Source organism: Danio rerio, chromosome 7 (assembly GCF_049306965.1).
Source record: "Danio rerio strain Tuebingen ecotype United States chromosome 7, GRCz12tu, whole genome shotgun sequence".
Classification (NCBI taxonomy): domain Eukaryota; kingdom Metazoa; phylum Chordata; class Actinopteri; order Cypriniformes; family Danionidae; genus Danio; species Danio rerio.
The window spans coordinates 63,342,690-63,365,000 of NC_133182.1; the positions used below are offsets into that span (position 1 = coordinate 63,342,690).

Genomic DNA, 22,311 nt, shown 5'->3' on the forward strand with positions numbered 1-22,311 from the left:
TCTGAGAAGAACCTAAGTTGTCTGTTTTGCTACCTCATTTTTGAGAAGAACCTAAGTTGATATTTTTTTTAATAAATCCTTGTTTTCTGGATTCCCTCTTGGAGTGTTTTCGTTTGGGTCCAACACAACTTCCTCTGTGGCTTAGTGGTATACACATCGGTTTCCACACCAGAGACCCGGGTTCAAGGCCCGGTCGTGACAAATAGGATGTCTGTTTGGAAGTTTGGACTTCATTATTATTGTTCATTTATTCCTATGCTGGAAATTTTAACTGAATTTAGAAATAGCTTTGAAACAAATCTTTGTGCTTAACAAAGTTAAAAATGTAGGCTAAAGGATGTCTTCGGGGAAGTACGTACAGCACCGTTTCCTCATTTCATGAAAGTAAAGGAATAAAGAGTAAAAGTAAAGTGAAAAGAAAGTAAACATGACATAATTCATTGAGAGAATAAGCTCAACCCTGCGCTAGGGTGCAGACCATATTTTTCCATCCTTAAAATAACAAAAGTGGATTTGGACATGCCCTTAATGCTTTTGCACCAACTTTAGACTTTATGCTTGAATCCTTAAAAAAGAAAAAAAAAATCTCTATGGCTTAGATAATGGACCATAAAATATCTTTAATTAGTTTAAATCCATGTAAAATCCTCATAACGGCTGATAAACAAACCTGCAGGCAATAAATAAAATGCAAGATGTGGTCTGACAAATACAAAGTTCATATTATAATGCTCATAATATCAAGCCTTTCCAGTGCATTAGTAGATCAGAATTTATATTCTGCTGACACACTGCTCTGAGACAGTGAACTCAAAAACAGAAGAACAGGAAATGAGGAGTAATATGAGAATGACCTGCTCAAAAAGATTCATATATGAAGGCAGACACAGACAGACGGATACAACAGGCAGACAAATTGGATGGGTGGATGGAAAGATGATGAAAGTTTGAAAAAAAAATAGAGAAAGTAACAGGCGTATGGAAGCATGGTTGGATAGATAATCAAAAGCCTAAATGGATCGATGCTGATGGTATGAATGTGCTGTGCTGAGCAGGTCATTGCTGGGTCATGGTTGAGTTAAAAAAAAAACTCAGTTCTGTCTGATTTACAAAACATACAAAAACATGTTTTCTTCTTTTTTTACTAGTTAGATTATACTTTCATTACACACCCTCATCATACAGCAACCGAAAAACACAATAGCAATGCCCTGCATCCATCCAGAATACCAGTCTAATGCACTGTCAATCACTAAGTATACCTAGCAAAGCATTAGCAATCACAGAACAACATCCACTCAAAACACCCTAGAAATGCACTATAAACCACTCAGAGCGCATTAGAATGGCTCTACCAACAACACAGTGTCTTAATAAACATTCAAAACATTATTGCAAATGCCACAAACAACAAAGCCATGCATTTTCAACATCTACAGTAGGACACTAAAGAAGTACCCTAGCAACAATGTAACATGATAACAATGTCTTTGCAAAATCTATCACACAACTATAGCAATGTCACTGCAAACATCCAAAAAGCCCTAGCATCCACAAATACACACTACCAATCCCTTTCTTACGATCTAAGAAAGTCTTCGCAACAGAACAGAACACTAAACTCTCAGAAATAAAGTTCGCGATCTGTCACTAGGGTAGTGTCTTTACAAAAAGTTAAAATATTGTAGCTAAAAGGTCTATATTATTACCTCAGGGTTACATATTAGTACCTAAAAAATACAAAAGTGTACCTCTTAAAAATTTTAGGTCTAATATATACTTTTGAGGTACCAATATGGACCCTTCAAGTACAAATGCATCTTTTAAAAAGGTACCACCCCAGTGACAGCTCGCGTACCTTTATTGCTGAGAGTGTATGCGATGCCTTTGCAAACAACCAGAATACACAAGCAACCACCAAAAAGACTGCAATGGCCTACCAACAGCAAAACAACTTAGCAATGCAATAGCAGCAACAGAATGCTATACCAAACACCAAAAAAATAAAAAATAAATAAATAAAAATCCTAGCATACTGTAGGAATGAGCAACCACAAAACACCTAGCAATGTTATTGTGTCCTGGCAAAGTCTTGTAACAGTAGTTGTGGTAACAGAACATTCCAGCATCCACCAAAAGCTCTTAAACACTCAAACTACCAAGAACAGCCTACCAATACCTTTTTAAAGAGTTAGTTCACCCATAAATTCTGTCACTAATTACTTTCCCTCAAGCCATTACGCTTCCCCACCCACCATTTTCAAGTCACATGGGATGTTTTGACATTGTTATTGCTTCTTTTCCCGTACTTTTAATGTCTCAGAACCATTCTGCCCTTTAAAGGCAAAAGACCTTAACACGCTAGAGTGTTGAATTGAGAAAAATGACCTCAAAGATTCTTTTTGTTGCCCTGACAAATTAGTTATAGATAGGACATTGGAAAATTGCCAATTACTTGTTTTAGTAAAAAAAAAAAATAAAAATAAATAAATAAATAATAAAAGAGCTCAAACTTGAACTTTGACCCCTATTTTGAAGTTACTGTCCTCTGCCTTTGTATTGTATGCAAAAAGTGAGAAGTCATGCAAAGGCAAAAAACAAAAACACCTGTAGTGTCTAGTAACCACACTATTATTTTGAATGATTGGCACTTACTTACAGCCATTTACTTATTGCTATCCTGCGCTTTGGTTGCATTTGCAAATTACATCTAAAATGTAATACATAATATATAAATAGTTTCTGTAATTTGAAAGAAATTGTTTACAGTATTACAATAGTAATTGTCTCTATATTGAAATATGTTACACTACTTTTGCATTAATTTTGAGTTATTTTTTATATCATAGGTATGACCTTGTTATCTAGACTGTATAACAGTAGTTCATAAACTTTTTAGAGTGGCATACTCCTTAACATCGTTTTGCATTCTCTCTACAACTGCAGTCGATTTTCCCATTAAGGAACAATATTTGCAATTTAAATGAAAAATTCCAATGAATTCTCTTTTAATGATTAATGTTTCAAATAAAATAATAAAAAGAAAAAAATATTAACTAAAACTGCAAGTTGGGCTTAAGACAATGATTTAGTAACAAAGCAACAGTTGCATTTATAAATAGGTCAATCAATCTTCTCTCACAACTCATTTAAACAAAAATTCATTCACAAAAATAACCCAGTCTAGCATAAAGAACAGCTGGACCAATGTGAATGACAGAAGGTTGGATTGATAATCAATATTCTTGTGAATCAAACATCTCTGTTGACAATAATTGCAGTGGATTTTATTTGATTGCAAGGAAAGGTAGGAAATGGTTCTAACTGCGAACTGAATTTTTATGTGTGACCATGCTAGTCATGACATTCTAGTCAACTTAGTACAACTAGTCAGAAGCCCTCAACTGCACCATTTTTAGTATTATGCATGATTTTGATCTCTTTTGAAAGGTGACAGTGTTCTGAAGATGGTAAGACATGAGCACGAGTAATCAATAACATAATTTTTATTTATTAGTGAACTAACCCCTTAAAAATGCCCTAGCAATCCTTCATATATCCTGAATACTTTATCAACCACTAACACCGGAGTCAGATGATGCAATTTTTATTGTAAGTTTCAAAAGTCACTATGTCAGATTATGAGATTTTTTTTCTTGATAAAATCTTGACTTGTCGTGGGTAACAATTGTGCCAGCATACATGTTCCTTCAGAATCAGTCATTCTGTGACGTCTACGATGAGTGTTATTTCCCAAAGCAGTCACAAGTGTTGCTATAACAATGTTTCTTATCTCAATTTAAATTTAAAAAAAATCTTATTTCTGTCTAAATAAACACTGATGCTGGTAGACAAGTAATAACTATGTTACTTAAGGGCATTCGTTACAACATGGACAGGATCTGACTTGTGATTTCATTTTTAGTATTAAGATATTTTCTTTGAAATCTAAATGTATATTTTCTTGCCAGGGTTGCTTATTAAACACCCACTCTCCTGAATTTGCTGCGAGTGAGACAGGGTAAATGAAAGCACATTTGCAACACCAGGGCCGGCTCGTGGCATAGGCAGTATAGGCAAATGCCAAGGGCGCTGTAGATCCAGGAGGGTGCCAGAAATAGAGGAAGAAAAAAAAAGTGTAACTTTCACTGTTCTTAAAACTAGTTGGTATTATGACTTATAAAATAATACGCCCACACTAATTTAACTGCATAGTGCAACGCCTACTAAGTAGTAGTAGTATTAAACAATGATAATATAGCCTAATCACCTAAGACACGCCCCATTCAAATAATAAGACCTTACCTGCTACACGGTGTTCTTTTTTTTTTGATTGGTCAACAAGCTCAACATGTCAAAATGCCCTAAACTGCCTGGTGCGCAGAGGAAGCAAAAAAAGAAAAAGAAGAGGAAGAAAAACACGACAAAGACAGAAGTAAAGATATGATAAAGATGATTATTTTGCTATATCCAAGCGATGATTGATAACGTCATTAACAATTAGCATGACACATACTGTCATCCTGTTTTTTCCCGATATCACGTTTAATTTTCCCATATTTCCCCGTATGTTTAATCTAAATATAAAAAGTGAAAGTACCTTCAATATAGAGCCGACCTTAAATTTGATAGAATTGTAAGAGCTGATCAAGATAATTGTGCTTTTAATTGATTTTGGCTTGAAAGCACATTAAAACAAATATTAAAACGTTTGCATTCACTTTCTTTTCATTAAAGCTGTGCGTTGATCATCGCAACCTCTGAATTCAGAGTATGCAATGCGTGCTGGCTGACGGACATGCTCCGTATGATAAACTGTTCCCAGATCAGCTTCTCTACACACCATTTATGGAGTAGCAAAATTTTGGGATACTTTGGTGATTTGTGTGTGAGTTCAAACAGACAAATACACTTAAAATATGTATACATGTCTGTCCTGCGTGTTTTATTTTAAACACTAATTTTCTCTTAAATGAGCACAGTTACTAAAGTAGTGGAATGCTTTCATTATAGATCTGTGCATTATTAAAGTGACACCTCTGTTATCAAACCTAACACAATGAGAGATTCATTTGCTGCTCTTCACTAAATAACTATAATAACTTTAATCAATATGCAAATACAATAGAAAGTGAAGAAGATTTTATAGCTTTATTTATTTTCTGTATGGGCCATTGATTTTAATAGGCTAAACCTTTTATTTTATTGTCAATATTTTTAAATTTTTTAATATGAATTTTAAAATTTGAAGCTATTTGTTGTCCCATATTTTTATTAACATCCCAACATTGGCAGGTATGGCATTACATGGTTGCTAATCAAAAAATAGCTATAGTGCTATATGTTAGCTTTAACATCAGCTAATGTTATGGAAGAGCATAGATGTTATGGAAAATAGTAATAGCAATGTAACTACCCCCATCATTCCTTCTTAAAGCAAATGTGTAAATATTAGATCTATTCAGAAATAACGTTAATTGCATTGGCATATTTATCTGATGTTTTAGTCAATCAAAAAGCTATTTAGTTTCTTATGACTATATTAACACTAGCAGTGGAGTTTATTGCGATGTGACGGGGCGCCACCTGAAATCTTGCCTAGGGCCCCAAATTGGTTAGCGCTGGGCCTAAGCAACAGCAATGAAAAATCAGATGCTCAAAACATAATCTTTAAAATGTCAGATAATATTAGATAAAACACCTTTATATTTTAAAAAGCAGTTAAAGTTTGCATAACCAATGATTGATCTTATCCACCTATGAACCACACATAAGTAAATATGCAGCCTATTTTTTTTTTATTACCTGACAGGCGCAGGCAGCACCCACTGTTATGATGAGAAATGATGTGCTTCTATTGCACAGTGTCACGCACGTGACGGAACTCGCTGGTGTTGTAAGGGTTGCAGACATGGTATCGGTTGTCATGAACTATGCCACATTACACAAGAAGAAATGATTGAATCTTCTGTCATGACGCCAATTTGTTGTTTTCGAATCCCCACAACACCCTACATCAAGCAAATCGTGCCAAAATTGTGGCAGATTCGTGTGATCTGACGGGGGCTTAAGAACACTCTACTACTGAATAACTCGGCAACCACCCAGAACACCATAGCAACCACCAATAACTCTTTAACAACCACCCAGAAAACCCTAGCAACAACATAAAAAAATGCACTTTTCTCTGCCGTTCCATCAGCATTCCTTTCCCTCTTTGTTTCTCTTCAGAGAGTTCCCTTTCAGACGCTTGATGGATCACTGCTGTCAGGCCGTCATCCGCCTCCATATCAGTGTCTGTGAGTGTGCATGTGTGATTTGGTGTAAGAAAGATACAGAGAACACCTTCCACATCTCTGCCACTTCTCTTTACATCCTAATGACTTCGTGACATTAAGTTACTTTGTCTACTGCTCACACAGTGAGAGAGATAGAGAGAGAGAGAGAGAGAGAGAGAGAGAGAGAGAGCAGTGAAAAATGGAGAAGAAATGAGTGAGTTGATATACAACTGTGAGATGAGAACCAGGAAGATGAAAGCCATTTGTCAAAGCGTATGTGTGTGTGTATGTGTGTTTGATCATGTGCACGTGTGTGTGTTGGAGATCATTTTCTATAAAAGCAAGAGACATCTGAGGATCATTGATTCTCTTTGTTGCACAGATAATAAATCCCCCAGTTCAATTTACAGTAAGATATTTCATTAGAGCATAGAAGTCTTTAATACCACAGATCAGATGATATGAATGGTATATATGGGGCTACACCTATCTACAACTCATCTGTTATATCCACACAAAATCATAATACAGACTTAAACTCATCATGACCTCTGCCACCTGTCTCAACCTTCATTCTGGTTCACTCAGTCCTTTTCTGCTTATGGATACACAAACACAGACGCATGCACATGCACACACATTGTTGTTGGTGGTTTACAAACGCTCTCCATAAGCGTACTGCCAAATATACTGTAAAATCTGCTTATTAAATGACCTTTTCTCACCTTTGGAATGTCATAAGACACCATTAAGTATGTTTATAAGCACTTTGAATTACAAAGACACAACGCATGTTCTCATAAACCAGTTCAATGTTGTATTACTTAGAGTAGGTCAGACCACTGACATTATACAAATGTCTGCCCTCGTGAACAACCAAAACAGTGCACCCACACACACAAACACAAACAAGCACACAAAAACTTCCCTTGTTTTTATAGTAATCAAACTTATAATATTCCCAAACATAACTCTACCTCTAAAAACAGTTTGCATATTCTCGCCATGTTAGCGTGGGTTTCCTCCGGGTACTCCAGTTTCCTCTTACAAGTCCAAAGACATGTGTTCTAGGTAAATTGAGTAAGCTAAATTGTCAGTAGTGTATGTGTATGAATGAAAGTGTATAAATGTTTTCCGGTAACTGGTTGCAGCTGGAAGGGAATCCGCTGTATAAAACATATGCTGGATAAGTTGGCAGTTCATTTCGCTGTGGCGACCCCTGATGAATAAAGGGACTAAACCAAACAGAAAATTAATGAATAAACATTTTCTCTTCACAATGTCAAAGCTTTCTGGTTTTACAATACTTGTGGGGACATTTGATCACCACAATGTTGCATAAATTTGTACAACCTGAACAACTTTATTTATTTATTTATTTATTTATTTATTTATTTATTTATTTATTTATTTATTTATTTATTTATTTATTTATTTATTTATTTATTTATTTTTTAATTAACCAGGTTCTGCAGGTTGCAATGTCCCAAAATTTGGTTGCTTAAAAAAATCTTAGGCCAATTGTAATGGATTGTTTTGGTTCAATTTGGAATTTCCCCAACCAGCGCCGGGGGACCAGAGTGAGTGCTCCGACTTAGCCCAACTGCTGGTCCCTGTACAACTTTCTACAGCGTGAAGTTTGTCTCAGAAAAATATTACACTTGTCCAATACAATGTTTTACTGCTTAGTGTTTGTATGTCTGTATTTAATGCCTGACCTCATGTGTAAACGTGACCATTTTAAATATGTCAGAAAAGTGAAATATTTATACAAATTCACATGATTTTATTTGAACAAATTAAGAAATACTGCGAGATTGAGTTGGCATTTTAGAAAATAATAATAATAAAAAAGTTCTATTTACCCCTTTAGTGGATATTTTTGTATCACTATTCAGCAGGCACTGTTATTCCCGACACAATGCTCCTCTCTGGCCTTTGAGTCTGCAGTGTGATTGAAAATTAGATGTAACTCAAGTTGTTTCGAATCTAAATTGAATATGATGAGGTAAAACAACAAGATAATGTGAAACAAGCTCATAGATCAGCTGTTTATTGGCACTAAGGTTTTGATAGCTAGAATGGACAACTAAGCTACTGCTGGCAAACACTGCTAAAAATCATCTGGAATTTTTTAAACATGGAAAAGAAAAAGCACAACAAACAAAAATAAAAATCTGTGTAGCAGAAAAAAAGTAGCATTGTTTGAATTGGCAATCACTTGCAATGTTTATTTCTATCAAAAAGGAGTGCACTCCTGCACATCCTAAATGATTTTTTGTGGAGTTCTGGTCAATTGTAGGCCAATTCATATGTGGAAATGAATCATTCTTTCACAATAACTGTCAATGTTATGCTGGAATTTAGTAATTCTACCATGGATGGTCAGAAATGCAATGCTACAAATCGCATTACTTCCTTAGAATTAAAATAATTGTTGCCATACCTAAACACAAACATATTAGGGTGGTCCAGAGTGTATTTTTAAGGCTTAGTTGTGTTTATAAGATGCAAAGCAGTGTTCTCATGCTTCATTTGTAGAAAATCTCATTATTTATTTTCATATATCTTATCTTGATTATACACAGCTACACAGCTAACATAAAAACCACTGTCATATTTCCTAGTTCCTCTGAATGGCCCGCGCTCAAGAAGCTCTGATGGGTCAGCTAACATAATGTGCTGTGATTTGTGGATCGGCTCCACATCACCAGGAAGCATAACACCCCTACAAGCATGCACTTTTGCGCTGACTTAAAACAGTCAGTCAGAGTAACTGTTAGCCGGATCAGTTTGAGCCTGAATCAGAAAGAAATTGAAGAGGACACAGCTGAATATAATGCCTGCTCTCTAAAATAAAATCTTACAAGTGCCTTTCATATATATTCAGGTTTTAAGTGTATGTAAGTAATATGAGACATGCACATATCTTTTGAAAGTTGGTTATTGAGACGTAGAATGCAGAGAAATTGTCTGCATATAGAGCAAATGCAGAACTGCTATAGATCCTGGCTGTTTACAGCAGTTTGATGGATAAATATGCATTTCTACATACTGTTGAACAACATACTGTTAACGCTAGAAACTGTATGTAATAGTCCAATTTTAACCAAGTACTTGAGGTTGTGGCTCACAATCCACAGCTTCGTCTATTATGGTTGGAGGAGTTTTTCTGGAAAAGATTCTGGAAGCTGTCCTTTGTCAAATGCTAGAGCTATATATTTTTTATAATTCTTTGGAACATAATTAAAATTAAACTGTAAGCACTTCTCTCTTTGTGTCGTGCCCTTTGGAAACCCAAATACAAAAAATAGAAGAAGCTCTGTGAAATAGCTGCATTTGGATGCCATTTTAGCTTTCACTGCTATAACGTTATAGCACCTTTAGTCAGGTGTTTACACAGCTACATTACCAACAAAGGCTCATTCTGAAAACGTGTCCCGTGGATGTTTCTGATGACAACGAATTACATATCCGGAGGTACGTATGGCTGCATTTCATTTTTTTAAGCGAATGGTACGGGATAGTGTGATGCCATTTCTTTTTGCGCTCACCGGCTGACCACTTATCTTCATGTGGAGGGCTTTCCCGCTGCAACCAGTTTGTCAAGTTAGCTTGTCGTGTACATCAGCAGACTTGAGGCGCAGATAGGAGTTGACAATGACTGGGTTCAAGTCCGGGAAAAATCGGTCCAGAAATCAGATAAGACAAAAGCAGAATCCAAAAAAATAAAATGAACAAGTGAATAACAGGGTGAGAATTTGGTAAAATTTGAAAGCGTGGTAAAAATCAGACGAGAGCTTTTCTTTTTCTGGGCGGCTTTTGTAAATCTTCAGTTGGGTTTAGGGAAGCAAGCGGGTGGGTGGGTCAGTTGATTGGCTGGTCACCTAGTCAATCATTCAGTCATTCAGTCAGTCAGACAGACAGTCACTTCACAGCGGCCTCTGGTGGGTTTACACGAAAACAGTGTGGGCGCGAACAGCACTCGCGAGAGACATTCAAGATTAGAAAAAGCGCACGCAGTGGCCTCTTGTGGATTCGCGAAAAACAAAAACTAAAAAAATACGTACCTCCCTGGACGTATTTCATGGTCTCCAGAAATGTCCATGGGACTATGTTTTCAGAATGAGCCTGGGTTGCACATTACACATCAACTAAAGTTTTAAATATATCGTAGTGGACCACCTCTTAAATAAAGGAGTGCAAACAATATCGAATCATAAGGTTATCTGAGGTTGCAATTTGCTAAAATAATTTATATTTTCATTGCCAATTTGTCATTACATTTCATTAGATGTTTAGATGCAATTACAACTTAATTTCAAAGACTTGCATCAACAGATAATACACTCTTAGTTCATGAAAGTTACTAATTAAGTGATAGTGCATGTATGTTCTTGTGTTGCCATCAGGCAATCAACCTGATCGTGATGTTACTTCCTGCAGATCCAGAAAGATTATACAATTTCTGCCTCAGGTGTGATTTTAAATCACATACTTACTGTTCTAGGTTGTACCAGTGACTGTCTTTGAATGCTAATGGTTAGGTCTCTCCAGGTGTTATAGACTTCCTTGTCTCAAAAATGCACTTTGCTTCTCTATTGCTCGTCGCTTTATGAGCTTGTCGGCTGTTCTAAATTCTGACCACTCTCGTTGACGATAAATTGTGTCCTAGTGGGAAACATTTCAGTGGACAGCATGCTACCCTACCCTCCCCTTCCCATTTCAGCATCCCACTTGTGAATGCTTGTATCCATTTTTTTTCTCTCAGCTGCTAGAAACTACAATGATAATATCACAATAAAATAAAATGAAATAATGCTACAAAACAATATGAGTTAAATCAAACGAGAACTTTATTTCAATAACAATAAGGTTGTAACTGTCATTTATTGCTGAAATGTATGTGGAAAACACCTTAATGTTTTACTTTTTACTTCTGGCCAGTTCATGTGTGCTTTGAAACACTGTATTCTTTGAAAATCAACTTTGGATATAAAAGCATTAAAACATCTGTTACACAAATGCAATGAATTAAAATAAAATAAACTTAAAATGGCAACACTTTACAATAACAGTACATGGATAATGGTGTATTATATTAATATGTAAACTAAACAAGACTTTATTATCAATTAATTATGGGTCCCACTTTATATTAAGTGGCCTTAGCTAATATGTACTTACAAAAGAATTAATAGATTGTTACAATGTACTTATTGTGTAAATACATGTATTTACTGTGTACTTATGCTTGATTCAATACATGTATGTAATTACATCTGTAATTAACTTTTGTAGTTACATTTGTAAATACACTGGTGACCATCCCTTACACCTTAACCCAGTGGTTCTCAAAGTGGGGGTCGGGACCCCTTGAGGGGTCGCGGAACAATGAAGGGGAGGTTGCCTGGTGATTTCCAAAAATCTACTTATTATTATTAGACAATAAGAATTACCATATCTTATCCATAACCAACTGAAGAGAAAAAAAAACAGTAGTTTATAGTTACTACAGTAGCTTATTTACTTGTTCTATTGGATTGCGACCCCTGGGGTAAATACATTATATTAAAGACACAGCAATAGCGTCAGATGCAGCAGATTGATTTTATAACACCAGGTTAAACTTTCTGGGCCATTTACAGCACTGAAATACATTAAAACAAAATTAAACGAAGAATAGACTTTGGTCTATTGGTGTGTGTGTGCGCCATTGCATGCAAGTTTTCTGTATTTATAACCACCTCAGGGGATATTGGGGGTCGCGAGTCACTGGTATTGTTATTTTAGGGGTCGCATGCTGAAAAGCTTGGGAACCCCTGTCTTAACCTACCCTTAAACCTACCCATGCCACCAAACCTGTCCCAACCTCTATCCCAACTCAAGAGCACCACAAGTGTTTTCAAATACATTATAAACACAGTAAGTACATTGTATTTATTTTTTTTGATGTAAGTACATAGTAGTTAGGGACACTGAATATAAAGTGGGACCTAATTATGAGTTAATGCATGACCTAATCATGATTCAACTTTAATTACACCATGAGTCACAAGAGTTTATATGTCAATTAAGGCTACCTTAATAATTTTTTTAGTACAAGTTGTTAATTAATGTATGAATTAACATTTAAGTTTAAGCTAACTGAAACCAACACAAACTCATAAGCTGTTAATATATAATTATGTCATGACTTTATTTGGAGGGGCACATAAACATTTACTCATCCATAGCTACTCATAAACTTATGTTCATATGGACCTTTTCACAAGCCTGTAATGACACGCTTAACGGTCATCAGCATCTATAATCCTTTAAAGTTTTTTATTTATTTGTTTTCTTTTTGGCTTAGTCCCTTTATTGAATTGGGGTCGCCGCAGCGGAATGAACCGCCAACTTATCTAGCATTTGTTTTACGCAGCTGATGCCTATCCAGCTGCAACCCATCACTGGGAAAGATCCATACACACTAATTCACACACATACACTACGGACAATTTTAGCCTGACCAATTCACATCTACCACCCGCAGGAAACTCATGTGAACACTGGGAGAACATGCAAACACACGGAAATGCCAACTGACCCAGCTGAGGCTCGAACCAGTGACCTTCTTGCTGTGAGGCGACAAAGAATCATCCTCTTTAAAGTTTTTAATATTTTTATTTAAAAAAACAGAAAAAAAACATATGAACGTCTGTATGTATTTATGTAGTATATCATCTTTGCTTCAAATTAAAAAAAAGAATCTCCGAATTATGGGACAGGACAGCAAATTTGACGTTATTATCTCCTCTCACTAATGTCACTGCTTTCTTTTTTAGAAAGTCTTTAGAACATCATTGTGGAATCTTCCTTTCATTATTTAAGCAAATAAGATGACATCCTCAGTTTGTGATCGCACCAACACGCCCCCCCCCTCCCCCCACCATAAGGGGGCTCCGTCAACTGTTCATTAGTAGTTGTAGAGTACTATCTAATTCTACATCCCTAATCCTACCTAAAACCTAAACTCAACTACTATATAACAAACTATTAATAAACGGTAAATTAGTAGTTTATTAAGCTAGTAGTGTTGGTTAATAATTTGTTAATTATTATTAGGGGCCAAGCACCAAAAGTGTGGAGGCACCTATTGTTTTTGTTCTTTTATTATTCTTCTTCCGCCGCGATTTGAATGGCAGCCCATATAACCGTTGGTAGGAAAGTTATGAAATTTGGCACATGGGTAGAGGTCATTGGATTTATAAAATTGACTAAATTTGGACCCTGTAAACCTTACTCTCTAGCACCACCACTTGTCCAAAGTTGGAATTTTGAAATGGTTATAACTTTTGAACCGTAGGTGGCAAATTCAAAATTATTTTTTTCCTCGATTCATTGGTTTATGCCAAAGCAAACTGATACCAAATTTCTAAAACCTACTTTTTCGAATTTGTCCTAGACAGTTAGGTCAATTGTCACCAAAATTAAACAGGGTCATTTTCAGACCATGTTGACAAAAAGTTATCAAAAGAAAGTTGATTAGTAAAACTGTTCAAAGACCTTGTAAAATTGAACATAAGGCATATCTCCTCAACGCTTTGGGATATTCGCAGCAAACTTGCTGTATGTTATGACATCTATGGTCTGAGATTGCCTGCACAGTTTGGGCGCAGTGCCACCTACTGGTCTAGATAAAGAAAATTGCTTTTATTGCAAATATCTTGTGAGCCCTTGGGCCAAAATTCACAAATGTTGTCTCATTACATTTGGAGGAACATTCTGTGTCGATTGATATTTAATTTTCCCATATTCACTATTTTGGGTGATGGCCATCTTGAGTTTTGAGCAAAAACGCCATATTTTAAAAGTGCACAAAAAGTTTCAGAGTAGTGCCACCTTATTGCCAAAAGTTACAAATAAATTTAGAAGAATGATAATAACTTCTGCTGCTTATCTTTATTGTTACGTGACTGGTCCTGATAGATTCCTTGGAAGGTTGGGCATGCATTGAAACCAAATTTTCCATAATTCAAGGCAGGGGTTTTTAAATTCATGTAGGCTAGAAAATTATATGTTTTGTAATATTTTAATTATTTATATGTGTATCCTATATATATCCTTATTATATCCTATATATATCCTTAATATTTTAATTCTTTTTCATATGTAAAGATATTTGTGTATTGCTCTACATCTTGTGTGTATTAAGCAGTGTGCAAGCGAGGCGCACAACTAATGCGCTCTGCGCTGGACTTTAGACCGGGTTTGTTCTGGTCTAAATAACAGACTATTACAGTTTCTCAAAATAGCAACGCGCCAAACACGCCTTCTTTTTTAGACCAGAACGCATATATGCATTTGTTATTTAAAAAGCGTAGCGCAACGCCTCAAATGACCCTTGCGCTGAGCTGAAAGTACCACATTGCGCCACATTGCACCGGGTGTATGATAGGGCACTATATGTTTATATCAATGACCAGTTGAACCAAATAAATGGAATTGGAAACACTCCCGCAATACATTTGGAGCTGGTTTGTAAAGTGTCATGCTGCATAATCTAAGTAGGGATGCTAATGATTCTTACTCAGTCAATGCTATATCAATTAGTCTTTCGGCCATTTTGTTTATGTTTGATGCTTTGACAACCACTAATTCTTATACGAGAACATTAGTGATTTGATAATCATTAGTAAATAGTGATCTGCTGTTAGGAGACTTAGATTGTGGAGACAATAACAACTGCAGCAAAGCCTGCGTGTGATTTAATTTGAAGCAACGAAGGATATGGGGAGAAAGTGAGGGTGCGTTGAGGACAGAATGTGTTGGGAAAAGAGGGCTAAGGGAGTTGCTAAGTGCAAAGAGATGTTCAAACTGACACACACACACACACACACACACACACACACACACACACACACACACACACACACACACACACACACACACACACACACACACACACACATGCACACACACACACACACACACATAATGGACAGGGTTATTATGTGCTAAAGCTAGGCACTTGCAGTAGTTTTTCATTCAGTCTGAATCATGAATAACATTACGGATTACAAAAGGATTACCAGAATTTATATTCTATTCTAATCTAATCTATGCCCTACCAACACACACACACACACACACACACACACACACGCATGCAGTTGCTCTGGAAGATAAAATTAGACTAAGACAAGCACTGACATGTCCTGAACCTAGGAAATAATATGAGTAGAGGACACTGAGGGCAGAGGATGAGAAAAGATAGAGTATGGTAGGAGGAAGAGGCCTGATAATATTGAGGAAGGGCTGCTATCTGTCCCCGGGCGGCCGGATCGATGGAGGAGAGAGACAAGATCTATTTCGGCTGGTCTGTTCTCAGGTGGCTAAAGATGGTGAGAGTGGGAGAAAGAGAGAGAGGAGGGATACTTTAACTAACATTGCATCACTTCTCATGTTACCTCAAGGGTAGATGGGGAGAGTGGACACAGGTGATAAGCAGAACCTTGGGTAATAGAAGAAGCTGAAAAAGAGGGGCGTGGAGAAGAAACCGGGAGCGAGGAAGAGGAGACGTAAGGTTATTCGTGGGCAACAAAGGAAAAGTGAAAAGGAAGAGAATTAGACCGATACTTTTGATAGACAGAGACAAGCGGATACTTTTGCATAGCGCTATTGAGTGTTTCCGCTCAATCTCCCACAGACTTCTGGGAATGCAGTTAGAAGGCATTACAAGTCACGTTGAAAAAAATGCACTCAGTTGCATTTTTCTCTTCTTCCACTAACATGAAACAAATGTATTCTTAAGCCTGGTTTATACTCGACGTGTCTGCTAGGTCGCTTGAGTACACGCTGCAAATGTGACATCATCGCTGTGTTTGAGGGGGTTCGTTTTGGGTGAATGCAACAGGATTTCGGCTGGCAGAGCGCATGATTTTTTTTTAGACTTGAGCGAACAGTTCGCGCGGTGCTGCATTTGATATGAGTTGAATATCAAAAACTTTTAAGAGATTTTGTCTGGAACAGTACCACTTTGAAGCCACCTTTATGATCTGTGATCATAGAGATAACCAGATGATCAATAATTCTTGGCTAGAAATTACCCAGCTGAGAGGAAAGTTTTGTTAAAAAGGGAGGGATATGTTTTTTAAAACCAAGCGAGACCATGACAAAAGTGGAGACCCATGTATACAATTAAATAAATATGTTTTTTCCATCATTTATAGGTTTTACACTGATGTATATATTACAATTTTGAATTTAAAACAATCGAATAGTTACAAACTATAATTAAGGAACAAATGATTTCTTGAATACATGGAAAGGAATATTTAAACCAATCAGGTTACAATATACAGATGCCCTGTTTTTTTAGGCTTTATTGGTGATAATGGTCAGGAATGTTGGACCACTATTGGTGCATCAAAGTAATGCATTAAAGTATGCTAAAAAAAAAACTTAAAAAAATTACTTAAATTACTTAAAAATTTAATGTTATTAATGACATAGTTCTGGAACTATTTTTCTGTTTATCCATCTAACTTTACAATGGGTTTCTTTTGACCGCCCCCTGTCATTTTAAAGAATATCAGTCAGCGAAGATGCACGATGTGGCACCAGGCGAAAGTATAAATCGAGTTTTAGGATAGAGCAAAGCTTTAGTTATTAAACATTGAGCATTAACACTCTCCATATGCTTTCATTGAATCATTTAAGGGATAGTTTCTGTTGTTTCAAATATGCATAAAAACATTACATTTTAATCAGCACTGAACCCCGATATATTAATATGTGTTTATCTTGCACAAAAGAAACGATAATGCAGGTTAAGAATGATGTGAGAGAAAAAAAAATGATGACAGTTTTGCTATTTTAAGGTGAAATATTCAATTAAAAAAATACCATGACAATCATACTTACTGCAATAACGCTATTGTTAGTTATTAATGCTCCAAGAAAAATGTTAATGCTCTCTGTTAGAATCTTTCCATGTTTGGTTGTCCGATCAATACGGTAATTCATTTAATAATGAGGTTTAATCAGGCACTTCTATGTGAATATTACACATGTTCAAGATACCTCACATTTGTGCAAAGTCACAGATCACAGAGGACGTTTCTAATTTTGTTACATAATCACAAAATTAGAATCTGCCACTGTTTATTGAGAAATGTAGTGAAAAACAAGCTTAATTGACTAAAGTCTGATTGTTCCCTAGTTATATTTATCTGCATTTTTCAGTGTAATGACTTTAGAAAAAAATATTATCTTGTCGTTTTGAAATTTGCATAATTACTGCGCTGTACTGGTTATAATACAAAAAAAGAGTGATGAAGCACAAGCTCTGCTAATGATGTGAATTCACGTGTGTGTGAAATATTGCATGGACACAAACAGTTGGGATCAGTTATTTAAAGATCACTGTTACAGATGTGAGTCTGCCATGAGCAGTGCAGGAATGTTACTTTGAAGCAGCAGCTTACCAAGCTAATTAAAAAATAATACTACTATCAAAGTTAGCTACAAAAATATAATAAATAGCTAACTACATTTAAACATATAGGACAGCATTCTTAAAAAATACATCATGCTCTCAGAAATACAGCATTTACTCAATATTGCTCATTATTAAGAGTAGAGCTTTACTTTTTTCTATTTTTTTTATAAATAGCAAGTGTTTTTAAATTAAATGATTCGCTAATCAGACTTTGTTAGATGATACAAACCACATCACAACTATAAATCAGTTATCCACACAGTATAGAGAAAAGTAACATAGGAGAGAATGATTCTTCCAGCCTAAAGTACAAAATGCAACACTTAAAAAGAAAAGAAAAGAAAAGAAATGAAAAGAAAAGAAAAGAAAAGAAAAACAGCTATTGTATGCAGCATTTCATTGTGAACTGCAAAACGGTGTTACTATTATAGTAAGTTACTTTCTAACAGTGGCTATGAGCTGAGGCTCACATTCTTAGTGTTCAGCGATGGAACATTTCATGCTGATTCTGATCACTGTTTTCCTTGGCTTGTACCTGCATGATTACATGCACTTAGTGTTAAATGACACTGTTAAAGAACATTTGCTGAATGTGCTAATGCAGGACAGAAAGAGATGTATAATCTGAAATAACTTACAGCAATACCACTTCAGCTTCATTTCTTAAATGAAGCACATTTTAGGATGACAACTTAGTGCGAGGGACAAATTGGTGAAAGAGATCAAATTACATGTATTATGGATTTTTCAGTCTCAACCTGTAATTAGCAATTTTATGTGATGTGATGATTCTTTCCCTCTGTGCTTCCACCTTTTTGCAGTACATTAGCATTTTGACTTGTATGATTATGTTTTACTATAGCAGATTTGTTTGATCTTTAACCTTTCGTTTTTGCTTCCAAGTTACTATGACAATTTTTAGGAGATGAATTCAGTTTTCATGTATATATAAGTCAAGCTTTGAGTTTCAGAGAAACTACGTGTATTTGTGGCTTTTATTTCTGAAGCAAATAGCAAAGTGAAGTAAAGTGAAGCAAATGACTCTTTTGTCAAACAAAATCTGTCCTAAGCCATGGTGGGAGTTTGAATGGAAGTATCCACTTTCCAAAAGCACTAAAATAATTGTCATAAGGCTATCTCTTGCTATTTTAGGAGTTTTGTGGATGGTTAAAATTCCAACAATAGTGTTTTTTTTTTCTGGCAGTGTGGTTTATTTTAAATTCATTTTACATGCATTTATGCACAAAGCGTAGCCATTCCTGTGGAGAGCAACTGCTCGAGCTTATTCAGAGCAAAAGAAACCACACATCAGCACTACAAAGCTTATTCTTAAAACATAATGACTAATGTTTTACTCTCTCTGCTTTCTCTAGGTCTGTGGATCCCTCCCCTATCTACCATGCAAGACTCCCCACCCCTTCAGCCATTCAGAAAACCACATCATTCCCATAGTTTATGCCATCCTCACAGGAATACACATGCACCATCATTCTCCTCTCATCCATCAATCCATCTGAAACAAAACCTTCTCAAGCCCTCTGCAGCATTTCGACGACCCTCTCCTTCACTGTGGCCAAAGTTCACCAGCAGATACTCTCCACCCCAGGACACATCCTCAGCAACACTGCAACTGCCATTACTGCACTGGCTGGCATTGGTCACTTGTGCCTGCCTGTTGCCTGCTCTCTTTGGTCAGATTCCAGGAGTCGTAGCCGGTGAGACGTGGGGCGTAGTGTCTGCATGCCCCTTTCACTGTGTCTGCAGAAATCTCTCTGAGTCTTTAAGTACGCTTTGTGCAGATAAAGGCCTTCTTTTTGTTCCACCAAATATTGATCGTCGAACAGTAGAGCTTCGTCTCGCTGACAACTTCATTCGAGAAGTAGGAGGAGTTGATTTTGCCAACATGAGTGGACTGGTGGATTTGACACTGTCCCGGAATACCATCAGTCACATCCGGCCACTTGCATTTTCAGATCTGGAAAGTCTTCGTTCCTTGCACTTAGATGGCAACCGACTATCAGAGCTGGGCCCACGGGACTTAGTAGGCATGCTAAACCTGCAGCATCTCATTCTCAACAACAACCAACTCACCAACATCTCCTCTGAGGCCTTTGATGACTTTTTATTCACTCTAGAGGATTTGGACTTATCCTACAACAATCTGCGCAAGGTTCCTTGGGATGCTATTCAGAGCATGGTCAGTCTGCACACATTAAATCTAGATCACAATCTAATTGACCAAATCTCTGAGGGAACTTTTAGTGAACTCTACAAACTAGCACGATTGGACATGACCTCTAATCGTTTACAGACTTTACCACCTGATCCGTTGTTTGCTCGCTCCCAGACAGGGGTTATTAGCCCTACTCCCTACAATGCCGTGATCAACCTGAATTTTGGGGGAAACCCATTACACTGCAACTGTGAACTGCTTTGGTTGAGAAGGCTGATACGCAGTGATGATATGGAGACATGCGCTACACCTCTTCATCTAGCGGGGCGTTACTTTTGGTCAATTCCTGAGGAGGAATTTGCTTGTGAGCCTCCACTTATTACCCGACATACACACAAACTATGGGTATTGGAGGGTCAAAGAGCAACGCTCAAATGTCGTGCTATTGGAGATCCAGAGCCAGTGATCCACTGGGTCTCACCAGATGATCGTATCATTGGCAATTCCAGTCGTACCACATCTTTTCGAAATGGCACACTTGAGCTACTTGTGACTGTTGCTCGAGATGATGGGACATACACTTGCATTGCTATCAATGCTGCAGGTGAGGCCACCTCGCATGTTGACCTGAAGGTTATCCCTCTTCCTCATCGTGGAAACGGAACAGCATCGTCAACTCGTGACCCAGGATCATCGGACATTACAAGAGGCAAAACCTCCAGTGGTCAAAGTCCTGGTATAGACTCTAGCAGCGATCCCCAAGAGGGACGAGAGGACAGTCAGATAGAGGGTGGGGATGTAGTGAGCGAAGGGGTTGAGGAGCAGATGGTTGGAGTACAAGGAGTGACATCAACCTCAGCACAAGTGAGATGGGATAAGGGTCATCTTATGGCAGCCAACCTGGTGTGGATGTATCAAATACAGTACAACTGCACTGCCGATGAGACACTTGTTTACAGGTGAGTGAAACCACTATCAAGATAAACACAACCATGACTTTTGGTCAATTTAAAGAGCTGATTAAGGAACTGCAAATTTAAAATATAGATTCTGTGGAAGTCAGCATTTCGCTTCAAAAACTGAATTGACAAGATTCTAATTCTATGACAGGGCTATTCAATTAGTTTGTTATGGGGCCAGTTCATGAAGAGCAACTTAAATGAAGGGCCGTAGAGATATGACTTGCAATGTAAGTGATGACACAACAGCAATAAAAGAGCCCATATATTGAATTTTTGCTCCTTAAGATATCCACAATGTTTTTATTTTCTACAAAAAAAGTTAATATGTTGTATTTTTAAAACTACATTGTAAAATGTGTTTTTTTAACAAACATATTCAAATGTTGTACTTCAAAGCACAACAAAATCAGTGTATTGCTTAAGTAGGCTTCTTCTACATTCAAACACATTCATATGTTATGTTTTAAAATGCATGACAATTAGGGATTCACCGATTTTAGGTGTTGGTTGTATGATTATAGTCTAAAGAATATTCATGGTTTCATGTTTATCATGATTATTATGCATTGATTAAATTCAAAACACAACTAGTTTAGAAAATCACAAGAAAGCTGCATTATTATATTATATTATATTATATTATATTATATTATATTATATTATATTATATTATATTATATTATATTATATTATATTATATTATTATTAGCTGCTAATATAAATCTGCTCAGTAGCCAAATACAGCACAACAAATTAATAAAAAAAAAACAAAAAACAATACCATTTCTCTCTTTGGACTTTTTGTAATAATTCATCTAATATACCTTTTGTTTACATTGCGCTAGATGCCACGCACAACTCTCACCGCTACAGCATGAGATAATTTCTCACATCTGTTCTTGTGTCTGTCCGCTCTACGAGCCGTGCAAACACTGCTCCCAATATGCGCACGTCTACATAGGAAATAAAGAACTTGCAAGCAGAAAAAATGCAATATGTGAACAGCCGCTGCTATAGTTAATTCAAAGTGTGTGCGTATTAGCCTTAGTATAAGGTCAGAACTTTAAACGAACACACAGCTGGCATAACTTTGTATAGTTACAGTAGTTTTGTTTCATGCAACAGAAATGCGGCATTGAGAAATAACCACGGTTAATTACGATGAATTAACCGTAATGAATTAAAAAGTGGTTAAAAGTGAAATCGGCTAATCATTGCATCCCTATTAACGATATCAGTGCATTGTACAAAAGGTTTTTTCTACAAACATATCCAAACGCTTTCGGCTACTCGCGTCACTCGCTTAATGTTAGGTGACTCACGCTCTTCGCAGCCTTCAACAGCTCATGCTGTGATGACCACACGCATGTCACTTCATAACTGTAGTGGCCGTTTTTCGAATTAACTAAATTT

The 22,311-nt window shown here is 36.6% G+C and overlaps 2 protein-coding genes across 4 annotated transcripts in view; one reads left to right on the forward strand and one right to left on the reverse strand.

The window, feature by feature from the left end:
• Positions 1-22,311, reverse strand: part of pcxb (pyruvate carboxylase b) — a 374,478-nt gene that overhangs the window by 109,466 nt on the left and 242,701 nt on the right. The window lies entirely within an intron of this gene.
• LOC110437730 (leucine-rich repeat and fibronectin type-III domain-containing protein 4) overlaps positions 1-22,311 on the forward strand; it is a 50,626-nt gene that overhangs the window by 17,450 nt on the left and 10,865 nt on the right. For all 3 annotated transcript variants that reach the window (XM_068222753.1, XM_005174688.5, XM_073907430.1), the window contains one exon: positions 19,137-20,895. In XM_068222753.1, the coding sequence (XP_068078854.1) occupies positions 19,163-20,895 (1,733 nt within the window). In that variant the 5' untranslated portion in view covers positions 19,137-19,162. The remainder of the gene's footprint in view (positions 1-19,136; positions 20,896-22,311) is intronic.